This window comes from Pipistrellus kuhlii, unplaced genomic scaffold, assembly GCF_014108245.1.
Source record: "Pipistrellus kuhlii isolate mPipKuh1 unplaced genomic scaffold, mPipKuh1.p scaffold_m20_p_12, whole genome shotgun sequence".
Classification (NCBI taxonomy): Eukaryota; Metazoa; Chordata; class Mammalia; order Chiroptera; family Vespertilionidae; genus Pipistrellus; species Pipistrellus kuhlii.
In genome coordinates, this window is record NW_023425427.1 from 17,049,531 (window position 1) to 17,062,842 (window position 13,312).

Below are 13,312 nucleotides of genomic sequence, written 5' to 3' on the forward strand. Positions count from 1 at the left end.
TAATTATTAACAGTATGAGCAACAAAAATACACCTGGACACTTTATAATTATTAAATATAAAAGGTAAAATTTTATTAGAAATTCCTGTCTTAATGAGATAGACTTGTATTATCTACTGCTGTGTAATAAATTATCTTGAACTTAGCATCTTAAAATAACAGGCATTTATTATTTCACAGTTTCTGAAAGTCAGGAATCTGGAAGGGCTTAACTGGATGTTCCTCCCTGTATTTTTAAAAATATATATTTTATTAATTTTTTACAGAGAGGAAGGGAGAGAGATAGAGAGTTAGAAACATCGATAATAGAGAAAATCCATCAACTGCTTCCTGCACACCCCCTACCAGATATGTGCCCGCAACCAGTGTACATGCCCTTGACCCGAATTGAACCTGGGACCTTTTAGTCTGAAGGCCGATGCTCTACCACTGAGCCAAACTGGTTAGGGCTGGAGCATCTTTTTATATGATTTTTGATTATGTGTGTCTTGTCTCAGATCCTTTGCCCATTTTTTAATTGTCAGGGGTTTTATTTTGCCTTTAATTGTTGAGTTGTAAAAGTTCTTTATATATTCTAATACAAGTATCATTTCAAAAATGTGGTTTTCAAATATTTCCTCAATTTGTGACATTTCACTTTAATGGTGTCCTTTGAAGAAAAGTTTTAAATTTGAATGATGGTTACTTATGTTTTTGGAATAATATCTAAGGAACTATTGCCTATTTGGAGTCATAAAGACACTTGTGTGAGACTGATCAAAGTTTTCTAAAAATTCAAAATCAGAAATAAAAATGGGCCGAAACCGGTTTGGCTCAATGGATAGAGCGTCGGCTTGGGGACTGAAGGGTCCCGGTTTGGATTCTGGTCAAGAGCATGTATTAATACCTTGGTTGTGGGCATATCCCCAGTAGGGGGTGTGCAAGAGGCAGCTGATCGATGTCTCTCTCTCATTGATGTTTCTAACTCTGTATCTCTCTCCCTTCCTCTCTGTACAAAATCAATAAAATATATTTTTTAAAAAGACTTCTCAATATTTATCAACCAAAAATAAAAATAAATATATTTCTTGATTGAAGTCATAGATATATTTTTTTAAAAAAAGAAAGAAAGAAAAATGGGATCACTGAAAAATTTAAAGACATTATAAAGATTATAAGAGAATATATGTTAATGACCAAACATTTTAATGAAACAGAGAAATTTCTAGAAAAAGACAACTTAAAAATAGCAGGAGACATAGAATTGAATATTCCTGAGTAGTAAAAACAATTTAATAAGTTAAAATCTTCCTACAGCCCTTGCTGGTGTGGCTCAGTTGGATGAAGTGCTGTCTGGTACACCAAAAGGTGTTTTTATTCATGGTCAGGGCACCTACCCACATTGTGGGTTTGATTTCTGGTCGAGATGCGTGCTGGAGGCAACCAATCAATGTTTCTCTGTCACATCCATGTCTTTCTCTTCTTCTCCCTCCCCCTCTCTCTTCCTTCCCCCCTCTGAAATCAATTAAAAACAAAAACAAAACACCTACCCCCCCTCACACACACACACACACACTCCATTTGGTTTCATTAGTGAAAATTCCAGTCTTACAGATTCTTCCAGAGCATTTTAAAAAGGAGGACATACTCCTCAACTCATTTCATAAAACTTCACAAAAACAACAAGAGAAAGGAAAGTTATTGGCGAGCTTATTCGTGAGAAGGGGTGTAACCGCTGGGTGGGAGTGGGACGGGGAAGCACCTTCCCCCTGCCTTTCCCAGTGAGAGCAGCATTGAAGCCCAGCCAGAACGCAGGAAGCAGGAGCTTCTGAGAACTTTGAAAAGTGCACAGTGGCAGGTGAATTGGGGAAGAACCCCAAATTATGAAGCTCTGAACTGGTAATGAGTTCACCATATTTTTATCCTCCTGCCACTTGGCGTCGGACACCGGCAAGGTTCTGGAAGTGCATGGCAGAGTGGGCTAAGTAAAGCTCTAGCTTTCTGGCTAGAGAGCTAAGAAGAGGAACCCCAGGGAACGGAATAAATAAGGGAGATCATAGAATGAATCACATAATATTATTTATAAACTCCTTTAGAACTTGACACCTTTAGGTTGATCTGGTCTTCATCAGCATATAAAAGACTTGGAGACGTCATTCAGGTCCCAGACTAGCCACTGGGGGGCGCACACATGGGACAGGTCAGAACCCCGTTGCAAAGTCTTTGAAAACTGAAACGAAATTCTAATCACAGTTCCAAGTCAGTTGGAACTACAGTAATGTCCTGAGCCTAATTAGGTCAGTTTCATGCTAATACAAAAATATCAACATTCTTCATTGGATTTAAATAAGACCCAAAGTCTCAGGTCATAATGTTCAAAATGTTCAAGATGCAACCTAGAATTACCTGGCATATGAATAACCAGGAAAACTTCCATTCACAAATAAAGAGACAACACATGTCAATGCCAAGATGACTTATATATTGGAATTACCTGACAAAGACCTTTATGCAGCCATTATAAAAAAAAAATGCTCTAACAAATAATTGCAAATACCCTTGGAATAGATGGAAAACCAAAAGGTTTCAGCAAATAAATAGGAAATATTTTCTATGGAAATGTTAGAACTAGAAAATAAATAAATAAATAAATTCCTGGATAGACCCCCAGGAAAATGGAGATGTCAGCTAAGCTTGGAGAGCTGGGGACTGGGGCAGTTGGGAGGAAGAGGAGGTGTGTGTGTGGGGGGGGGAGTGGGAGGAGAAGGAGGAGGAGGAGGAGGGAAAAAAATAAGTGGCAAAACAAATAATAAACTAGAAGACTTAAATCCAAATATATCGATAATTGCATTAAATGTAACTATTTTAAACATACCAATAAAAAAACAGAGGTAGTTAGAATGAATAACAAAACAAACAATTATATTCTGCCTACAAGAAACTCACTTCCAATGTAATGCTACTAGTATTGATAGGGTAAAAGTAAAAGAATAGAAACATTAATACCAGACAAAGTAGACTCAAAGCAAGGAAAATTACAAGGGATAAAGGGACATATTACATAATAATTAAACAATCAATTCACCAAGAAGACATTACAATCCTGAACGTAAATGTAAGTAGCAACAATGACCTCAAAATACATGAAGCAAAAGCTGACAGAACTTAAAAGAGAAACACACAAATCCACAATTATAGTTGGGGACTTGACCTCTCCTGTGACAAAAATCTACAGAACCAGCCCTGGCCGGGTAGCTCAATGAGTTGGAAAAGAAGGAAGAAGGAATGACTACATTGGTAAATATATCAAATTATCATTCCAGCCCTAACTGGTTTGGCTCAGTGGATAGAGCATCGGCCTGTGGACTCAAGGGTCCCGGGTTTGATTCTGGTCAAGGGCATGTACCTTGGTTCATGTACCTTGGGCACATAACCAGTGGGGAGTGTGCAGGAGGCAGCTGATGGATGTTTCTCTCTATCCTTCTCCCTTCCTCTCTGTAAAAAAAAAAAAAAAAAAAAAAAAAAAAAAAAAAAATCAATAAAATATATATATTTAAAAAATTATAATTCCACAGTGCTAAAGATCTATTTTAGCAAGCACCCCAGTGGTTCTGCTGCAGATGAGCATGGTCAGTACTGCCTAGTATGGCAAGGAAAAGAACTAATACTGAGAAAAAGGCCAAACAGCACAGTGTCATCATCAGGCAATCTGGTGGCATGGTGGGAACAGAAGCCAGCCTGAGTGGTTTAGAGTCCGATCAGGAGCCAGAGAGCATAGACAACATTAGGAAGCGCAACCGAGGAAAGAAATGGGCAAATAGCTAAAGGTAGACCGTAGAGCTGAAGCGGGTTTGTTGTCAGGATCAGAGAAACTCGAGAAGAGGTATGGGACGGAGAGAAGAAAGCAGGAAGGGGGTGTAGGGAGGGAACTGGGAGCCTGAGAAGTTGTGAGGAGCAGGAAGGATCCACATGGAACTGAGGAAGGGCACCTCTTTCTCTGAGGCTCAGAGAAGAAGCCAACGCCCTGGAGAGATGTATGGTGCACACGGGACTGTTTATGGAGATCGAGTCTCTCTGGAGGTCTGGGGGCAGGATGAGAGATAAGTGGCTGAGAAGGAAGAGAGGGAAGCCGTGGGACTCCAGGACACCGGAGGGTTGGAGAGTCAGCTGTGGGGAATGGCATCCAGAGTCAGGCAGAGGTGACTCCATGGTCAGCGAAGCCCAGTGGGCTGGGGACCGGGGCAGCTGGGCTTAGTTGCATGGATCTATAAGACCCATTCCTCTAGCTGGGGGGATGCAGTGAGGCGAGAAGAGGTGGGGGCTTCCCAGGATTGGAGAACTGAGAAATGGGAGGCAAGTTCCAGGGGAGAAGGGGTCAGCAGTGAAGTCCAAGGTTCTGGCCTAGAGAGAGGACTCACTGAGTGAGTGTGTGTGTGTGTGTGTGTGTGTGCGTGCGCGTGCGTGTGTGTGTGTGTGTGTGTGTGTGTGTGTGTGTTGAGAGGTTAAGTAAATTCATGAATGAATGAGGTGAATGGATGAATGAGGATTGCATTTGGTATTCAAAGACTTGGTCTGTTTCTTCTAAATTGTTGAGGATTCTATGTAAGTACATAAATGAATGAAAAAAGGGAAACAGAGGTAGTTAGAATGGAAGGAAGTTCACCAAGGCTTTGAGGTAGGAAGTTTCAAAAAGCATCTTATGGAACCTAACGTAATAGAAGGGCCCAAGAACCTGGACCCTTGTCTCATCCTTTGTAGAAGCAGGAAACAGACTGACAAATCTCAGAAGGAAGGTTGCAATGGGGTGGGGATAGGGGAAGATTAACCAAAGAATTATTTGCATATATGAACATATATGCATAACTTATGGACATAGACAATAGTGGTGGTGAAGGCCTGGTGGGGGCAGGAGTGTGGTGGAGGGGGTCAATGGAGGGAAAAGGGGACTGTAATACTTTCAACAATAAAGACAATTTTCTTAAAGTCCTGCTGTAGCAACTTTTTAATATTTGCCAGGGACTGTCCTAAGCATTCTGCATGTTGTAACTCACTTAAACTTCACATCATCCTGTGAAGCTGGCACTCCTATCATCTGCCTGGTGCAGGCAAGGAAATGAAGGCATAGTGATGTTTAGTAACTTGCCCAGGATTACCCAGTAAGTGATGGAACTGGTATTTGAGCTAGCCCATCTGTCCCCAGCGACCATAACCAATGACTATACCATCCCGTCTCGCTCAGCCTGTCACTTCGCCTCTTCCCCAAGCTTTTCTCCAAAAGATAGGTTTCTTTCTCCTCCCTTTACTGGCTTCTCTTCCCAGTCCCTCAGGCCTCATATTTCTGGAGAAAGTTTTCAATAAGCCTTGCTTATTGAACATAATTGTATTTTTCCCCCAAATGATACCCAGACACACCATAACTTCCTGGTGAAAAACAAACAAACAAAAAACACCCTGCTTTCCCCTCCCTCATCTTCTACATTCATCTGCCCCCCCCCACCCATTCCCTATGCCCCACCCCCACCCCCGCCCCAAGCAAGGCCCATATCTATGGCCTTCCTCCTCCCTACCCAGGAGGCATTTCTCCCTGAGCTGGGGTTGGACCTCCCCTGCCTTCTGGACTGACTCCAAAGAAGTGAGTGTTGGAGGAGTCTTAGACCTCCCAACGAAACCAATGCTTTACCTGTCAGTCTAGCCCAGAGGTCGCCCACCTTTCAGACCTCACGGACCGTCATTGGTCCTCGGACCACCCGTCAGTGACCGCTGGTCTAGCAGATGCCTGCAAGTTGACTACAGGGTTATAGAACAGGGGGCTTTCCAGCTATCATCTTGGCCAGTTCCCAGGACACATTCTCACCCCCCGCCCCCCACCCCTTCCGCCTCAGGTTGGAAACCCCCAGTGACACAGTGACTCCGAATTTCCACCCACTGGGAGCGGGTGCCCGGGACATGCCTCCGTGCTACCCGCCAGGGACTCCTCAGCCTCAGCTTGCATCCCTCCAGGGACAGAGCGGCCCTGGATTTCCACCCACGGGAGGCCCAGAACCTCCGCCTTCAGGGTGAACACAGACTGGAACACAAAGAAGGAACCAACAAGACCATCTTCCTTTCTTTCCCTCTCTCATTAAATGGCGAATAATAATGCATTTACGTATTTCTCCCACTTAGAAAGTGGCTTAAATCCTTTGAAGAATCTTGCAAGGTAGCTTGGCTAGACAGCAGGCAGGACAGTCCAGCGCCTCGGGCGGGGGGGCCACGATCTTCCACTCGCCCGTCTTTTGGTCCAGCAAGTAGGCATTGGGGTTGATGGTGTAGTCCTTGGTCTGGACGTCGCTGGCCGTGGTGATGCCCCCGCAGACGAAGACCTTGCTGTCCCCAATGGAGCAGATAGCGTGGGACACGTCCAAGGGACAGCAGTTGGGCAGGAGGGGCACCGTGGTGGTGGTCTTGTTGGCTTTGATCTTCTGCAGGTTGATCTCCACGCTCTGCCGGTGGCTGTGCACGCAGAGGTTGTTGTCCTGGTCGAAGGAGAGCAGGGGCCGGTGGTTGAACTCGATGGGGAAGGTGATGCACTGGACGACGTCCCCCGTGTTGGTGTCAAAGCAGTCCACCACCCCGACCCGGGAAATGTAGCCCTTCACCAGGCACCGCCCCGTGACGATGTACAGGTTCCGGTCGCCCTTGGTGATCACGGCCGTCCCGTCCATGGGGATGCTCATCTTTCCCGCCAGGTACCAGGCCTCCTTGCGCTCGTCGTAGCGGTAGATGTTGGAGACGTACCGCCGCGGGGCGATGCTCCCGCCCACGGAGTACACCGTCCCCCCGCAGGTCACCATGGTGTGGAACACCAGCCCGATGGGGAGGTCGGGCAGCTTGGTCCAGGAGTTGTCATCCATGTCATACCGCCACGCCGTCTTCAGCCCCGAAATCTGCTCCGTGGTGCCGCCGGAGATGTAGATGTAGCGGCCGGCAGAGGTGGCGCTCAGTGCCGCCGCCCGGTAGGGCATCTCGGAGAGCTTCAGCCACAGGTTCTCCTGTATGATGTAGGCAAAGACGCCGTCGTTGAACTTGCCCTGGGCCTTCTGGCCGCCGAGGATGACCACGGAGTCCAGCAGGGCCCCTTTCCGCTGGTAGCTCAGCAGGCTGCACGGCTTCTCCTGCTTGCGGTCCACCAGGACGCTCTCGATCATGGTGGCGTGAGCCGAGCTGTTCTCCATCCCCATGAGCTTGTTGCAGGCGAAGGTCAGCGTCTTGTTGGAGACGGCGTTGAGGTTGATGTACATGAAGAACTTCTTGAAGTACTTCTCCCGCTCATCCTTCCGGAAGTACACCCAGCTGATGAGCGCGCTGAGGGCCTGGTCCTCGTTGAGCACGTGCAGGTTCTCGTCCCGCAGGAGGCGGCCGAAGATGGCCGGCGGGCAGCGCATGAAGTGCGCGCAGCCCTCGGGGCTGACCCAGTAGTGGAAGTTGTCACGGATGCCGGAGTAGGCCAAGTCCGACACCTCCTTGAGCTCGAACAGCTCGGCCAGGAAGAGGTAGTGCAAGCAGTTGGCTCGCCGGATGGACTTGATCAGAAAGTCGCTGCAGTGGATCCGGAGGCGCGGGGTGCTGAAGTACTGGGCCCCGCGCAGGAGCTCCTCCACGTTCTGCTCGGAGATGACCACCTTGCCGCTGTAGAAGTAGTCCAGCAGCTGCTCCACCGTGGCTGGGCTCAGGTAGTTGGGGTCGATGGTGATGAAGAGCTCGTTGGTGGTCTTCATGTCGTTGCTGGAGATGAGGCTCTTCACCAGCGGGGAGACGGCGGCCAGCACGTTCTGGTGGGCGAAGAAGACGTGGTGGTCCACGGTCAGGGCCATGTCCCAGTACTCTTTGCGCTTCCTCTGTTTGTTCAGGTTCTGCAGCACAAAGCTGTTGTAGTTTTTCTCCGTGAATTCCAATTTCATGGTGCGTCCTGCGGTCTGAGGCAGGAGAGCAGCAGCAGGTACTGGAGAACAGACTTTCTCAGGCCTTTGGGATTCAAATTGATGGCTGTTTGCAGAGCAGCTGACCAGGGAGGAGTGGGTGTGGGAGAGGGGATGATGTCATAGAGTGCACGAGGTCATCACAATGCAGGTCCCCCCTGAGGCCTTTCTCCCCTCTTACGGCTCCAACCTGCCAAGAGCAAATACCCTGCTAGGTCCTGGTGCCGCTGAGGGCCCGGTGTTCAGAAGGAAACCAGGGTTGCAACTCCGACCTGGAACCTTCAAACTTCAATTGAAGGCTGCTTCTGGAATGTCAGAGCCACCCTGGATGGGGTGGTGTAGGGAGGGGTAAGGGAAGTTGGGGGAAGGAAAAGGATTATTAGATCGTCTAGAGCAGTGGTTCTCAACCTCTCTAATGCCGAGACTCTTTAATTCAGTTCCTCATGTTGTGGTGACCCCCAACCATAAAATTATTTTCGTTGCTACTTCATAACTGTCATTTTGCTAGTGTTAATGAATCGTAAATATGTAAATATCGGTGTTTTCCGGTGGTCTTAGGCTCTACAGCAGCGGTTCTCAACCTGCGGGTCCTGATGCACAGGTTGAGAACTACTAGCAGGGTCGTCTGAGACAGTGGTCGGCAAACTGCGGCTCGTGAGCTGCGGTTTGCCGCTCTGTTGACTAATGAATTTGCCCACCCCTGGCCTAAGACCATCAGAAAACAGACATTTACATTATGATTCATAACAGTGGCAACATTACAGTTATGAAATAGCAGTGAAAATAATTTATGTTGGGGGTCACCACAACATGAGGAACTGCATTAAAAAGTTCGAGGCATTAGGAAGGTGGAGAACCACTGGTCTAGAGGAATGCTCCCATTGCACAGAGGGAAACGGGCCCAGGGGAGAGAGGGGACTTGCCCAAGATTCATAGCGAGTTGGAAGCAGAGCAGGACCCAGAACCCACCCTCTGTAACCTGGGACTCTTTCCACTCTCCCAGGCAGCTCCCAACTCCTCAGCTTTCCCTGTCTCTGGTTCTTAGGCCTTCAAGTGTCTTTCTTGGGCAAGGCTCCCAGGCAGCAGAGAAGACCAGCGCTGACGTCTGTGGCCAGAGATGCCATTCCTTCTCACAGAGGGAGAGACGGGGGCCGCTTACTGGATGCGGAGCTGGCCAGGTACTAGGGATGAAGGGGGGGGGGGGCGACGATGACGACGACGACGATGACGACGACAGACGGGACTCTGAAGCTCTGATGACCTCAGCTCCACAGCAGACTGGGACACTCACCCCACATTTCCAAGTCTCTAGTTGCAAAACGTTGGGGTCTGTCATGGGTCAGCTCTTTCCGAGTTGCCCATTCATGTGAGATGGGGCTAAGAGTATTGAGTGAAAATGAGAAACTCGTTTAAATGAGAATATTAGGCACGGTGTGTGGCTGGTAGCAAACGTTCAATGAATGCTAAATGCTAGCCGTCCTTATTTTGTTAAGATGATGTTAGTCCAGCCAAGCACGGCACTCCTGGCTCCTTCCTGCGTGAATACCGTTAGAAAGTCTGGAAAGTGCCCATCCTTTAGGGCAGGCTCCCTGAGCCGCCGGCGGCCACACGGGGGCGCCGGAGGGCCATCTCCGGCCTGTGTGGGCTCCGCTGCACCCCGCTCCGGGATGCGAAAAGCCGTGGGGGTTCCCCTCTTCCGCTGGGCTGCCGGATGGGAATGCCGGGGCCTCCTCCGCTCACCGTACACAGACCCGTGTCCGCGTTACAGACGGGGTACCCAGCCCCGGGCGGTGCGCAGGACCCCGAGGCCGGGGGCAGCCGTCTCAGGGGGAGGCGTCCACCCTCCACACCCCGCCCCGCGCGCGTGTTGAGCTGGGGACCCCCCCAGGGCTGGCCTGGGTGCGGCCCTCGGAAGGTTCGGCTGACATGGATCCCTCCTCGGTATAGACCAGTGGTCGGCAAACTCATTAGTCAACAGAGCCAAATATCAACAGTACAACGACGGACATTTCTTTCGAGAGCCGAAAACCGACGTCTGCCCATGGGCCACGAAGTTTCAATTTCGCTGTCCGTGATATTTTGTGGAAGAGCCAGGCTCAAGGGGCCAAAGAGCCGCACGTGGCTCGCGAGCCGCGGTTTGCTGATCCCTGGTAGAGACGCTGCGGGAACTCGGGGAGCCCCCACTGCAGCCCGGAGGGAGGCGGGTGCGGAGCTGGCTGAGGCTGCAGGAGCAGAGCGGACCGGGGCCGCCCCGATCTCCGCCCACCGCCCGGAGCCCCCCTCCCGGCCCTCCGCGCGGCCTCAGCGCCCCGCTGGGGAGCCTTGGGGGTGGGAGCAGGCCTGCAGCTCTCCCTTGGCCGGGGCAGCCCAGTTCTCATTATCCACGGCCTCTCCCCCAGCCTCTCTTTCCGGACCGGGCCTCTTCTTCGTTTTGGCACTGGATAATTTGAAAGTCACTGAAAAGTGCCTACCTTTTCATGCCGAATTCTTTCGCCTGGGTCCCAGGTGGGGACAGAGGCGCGCGGTCTCCAGAGGTACCCGTCTGCACCAGGCTAGCGCCTCTTTTCCCAGGGGAAGGCGGCTGGGACTTCAGGTTCCGCCTGTGAGAATAATTGAGCTCTAATTGTTTCTCCAGCCCTGATCTCGCAAGACTTGGGCGGAGGATGAGGCCTCTTGGTGTTAATGCCAAACACCTTTGCATGCCCATTGGCCCCCCCAGGCCTGCCCTTACCTCCTGGGGTCACCATGGTCGGCAAACTGAAGCTCTTTGGCCTCTTCCACAAAATACCACGGCCTGGGAGAGTCTATTTTGAAGAAGTGGCGTTAGAAGAAGTTTAAGTTATGCCGAAACCGGTTTGGCTCAATGGATAGAGCGTCGGCCTGCGGACTGAAAGGTCCCGGGTTCGATTCCGGTCAAGGGCATGTGCCTTGGTTGCGGGCATATCCCCAGTAGGGGGTGTGCAAGAGGCAGCTGATCGATGATTCTCTCTCATCGATGTTTCTAACTATCTCTCCCTTCCTCTCTGTACAAAATCAATAAAATATATATATTTTTTAAAAGAAGTTTAAGTTAAAAAAAATTGGCTCTCCCCGAAACCGGTTTTGCTCAGTGGATAGAGCGTTGGCCTGCAGACTGAAAGGTTCCGGGTTCGATTCCGGTCAAGGGCATGTACATTGGCTGCGGGCACATGCCCGGTGGGGGATGTTCAGGAGGCAGCTGGTCAATGTTTCTCTCTCATCAATGTTTCTAGCTTTCTATCCCTCTCTCTTCCTCTCTGTAAAAACTCAATAAAAATAAATAAATAAATAAATAAATGAATAGGCTCTCAAAAGAAATTTCTATCATTGCACTGTTGTTATTTGGCTCTGCTGACTAATGAGTTCGCTGACCACTGTCCTGGGGCATTTGTACCCAAGAGCAGGGGTTGGGAGGGTCAGGTCCTACTGCTTCACCTGCTGCTTCCCCCCCCCCCCCCCCCCGCCCCCCATACCCTGCAGCCTTGGGGGCATTTTGGTGGAGGTGGTGGTTCCCCTTTGCTTTTGTTACAGGGCAGGTAGGTCTCCCATCAAATGCTTCCCTCCATTAAAGAAAGCGGGGCCTAGGAATGCGTCATGGAGACACCCATCCATGTTCCAGACGCCAGACAGCTGGACAGACTGGGCCCAGAGAGGACAAGGACCTTGGTCACCTCGGACCGCACAGCGCTGGCTGGGAGCCAGGGTTCCTGCCTCCTCCGGCTGCCCTCTGGCCGCAAAGGAGACCTGGAACCTGGCTCTCTTCCACGGTTATTGAACTTGTGGGCGTTGTCATCTTTAAGAAACCCAATAAAAGGCGTGAGGTCAGCGCCCATCCGCTCAGTCAGCTCTTTTGTCTGCTTTTCTTCGCTCTGGAAAGCGCCTCTGATCAGCTGTTTCCTGGCTCCAGCCAGCGGAGGGCGGGGGGCCGGCGGGGGCTGGCCTCGGGCCACGGCCATGCCGGTTCCAGATGTGTGTGTGCTGGGCGGAGGGTGTTTCTTAGGAAGTTCAATAACTGTCTCAGCGAGTCCCAGCCCCTGCCCACTGGGAGCCAGGCCAGCACATCATTCCCATCTCACTGGCCTTCCCTCCCCTGGGATGGGGCAGAGCTGGAGGGGAATCAGGACGGTCTCTGCAGCGGATGTGCGTGGTCCCCATGTTCACCAGCCCAGGAGGCTCCGGGGCCCTCTGTGCATCTGTGACTGTGGCTGTATTACCAGAGATCTCTTCGGGGCACAAGCCGGGACCTGATGGCTGGGACCTGTGCGCAGCCTCTAGGACCGGAGTCCTCTACTCTGTCCTCCACACACTGCGGGGACACCCTGCTGGGCACTTCACTCAGAAGAGGGTGCCTTGCCTCCAAAGGGGCAAGCGACTCAGGCCCTCAGCCATGGAGACGGCCTCTGAGCCGGCTCCCGATGGGATGGGATGAGGCAGCGGGTGCTGGAGCCCAGGCTCAAATGGAGGCAGCCGGCAGGGAGTGAGCTTGGCGGTGCCATCTCCCTGGGCCCGGAGCTACAGGGGAGAGGGGACTCTGGTGCCGGCTCCCAGGCGCCCTCCACATGCACCCCTTTGCCCCACACAGCCTAGTTCCCATCTGTCTTATGTCACGGCCATCAGGGAAGGCACTGTTTGCAGAAAGTACTCACTGTGGAAGCCCTCTGAAGTCCCCCGCTCAAGGCCAGCCCTCAGGCCCTCGCGCGCATGCACAGTCACAGTCCTGGGTGGGAGAATGGAGGCCTCTCTCCCAATCCCCCCAAACGCACCGAGCTCCTTAGGAAGTCACGGGCACGTCTGCCTCCCGGGGTGATTACCTTGCCTCCACACGGACAGCGGACTCAGGCCTGTGGGTACAGAGAGGCCCCCTGAGCCGGCTGCAAGTGGCATGAGGCAGAAGGTGCTGGAGTCCAGCCTCCGGAGGAGGTGCAGGCAGGGAGCGGGCTTTGCTCCGTGCCCGGGCCTGTGCCAGGCGCTCACGGTTCAGATGGTCTCCAATCCTAAGAGATTGCCTCCTTCCCTTCCTTCTGGCTTTACTGAGCCAGGCGCAGGGCTACAAAGACAAAGCTAGCATCCCAAGACCTCACCGCCCCGTGAGAGCACCATCGAGAACATGGCTGTGACCGCGGTGGGCACAGGGTGCAGGGGCAGCCCCAAGGGACTCGGGGAAGGTCCTCCAGGGGAGAGAAAGCCGGCTGGGACCGGAAGGCCGAGGAAGGGCAGTCCAGACGGAGGGAACTGCATGTGCGAAGGCAGGGAGGCAGGAGAGAGCCTGCCTGCCTGGGAACGGTAGGAGGGCGATGGAGCCCGGGTCCAGGAAATGTGCCGGGTGAGGTTGGGGTCCCAGAACCCCCTCTCCGGAC

The 13,312-nt window shown here is 51.4% G+C and overlaps 1 protein-coding gene across 1 annotated transcript; it reads right to left on the minus strand.

Annotated features, from left to right (window-relative positions):
• Positions 1-6,079: 6,079 nt before the first annotated feature.
• CCIN (calicin) lies at positions 6,080-8,034 on the minus strand. The gene has a single exon (XM_036433373.2). It carries the CDS (start codon positions 7,917-7,919, stop codon positions 6,153-6,155), a length of 1,767 nt encoding a protein of 588 aa, XP_036289266.1. The 5' UTR covers positions 7,920-8,034; the 3' UTR covers positions 6,080-6,152.
• Positions 8,035-13,312: the final 5,278 nt, after the last annotated feature.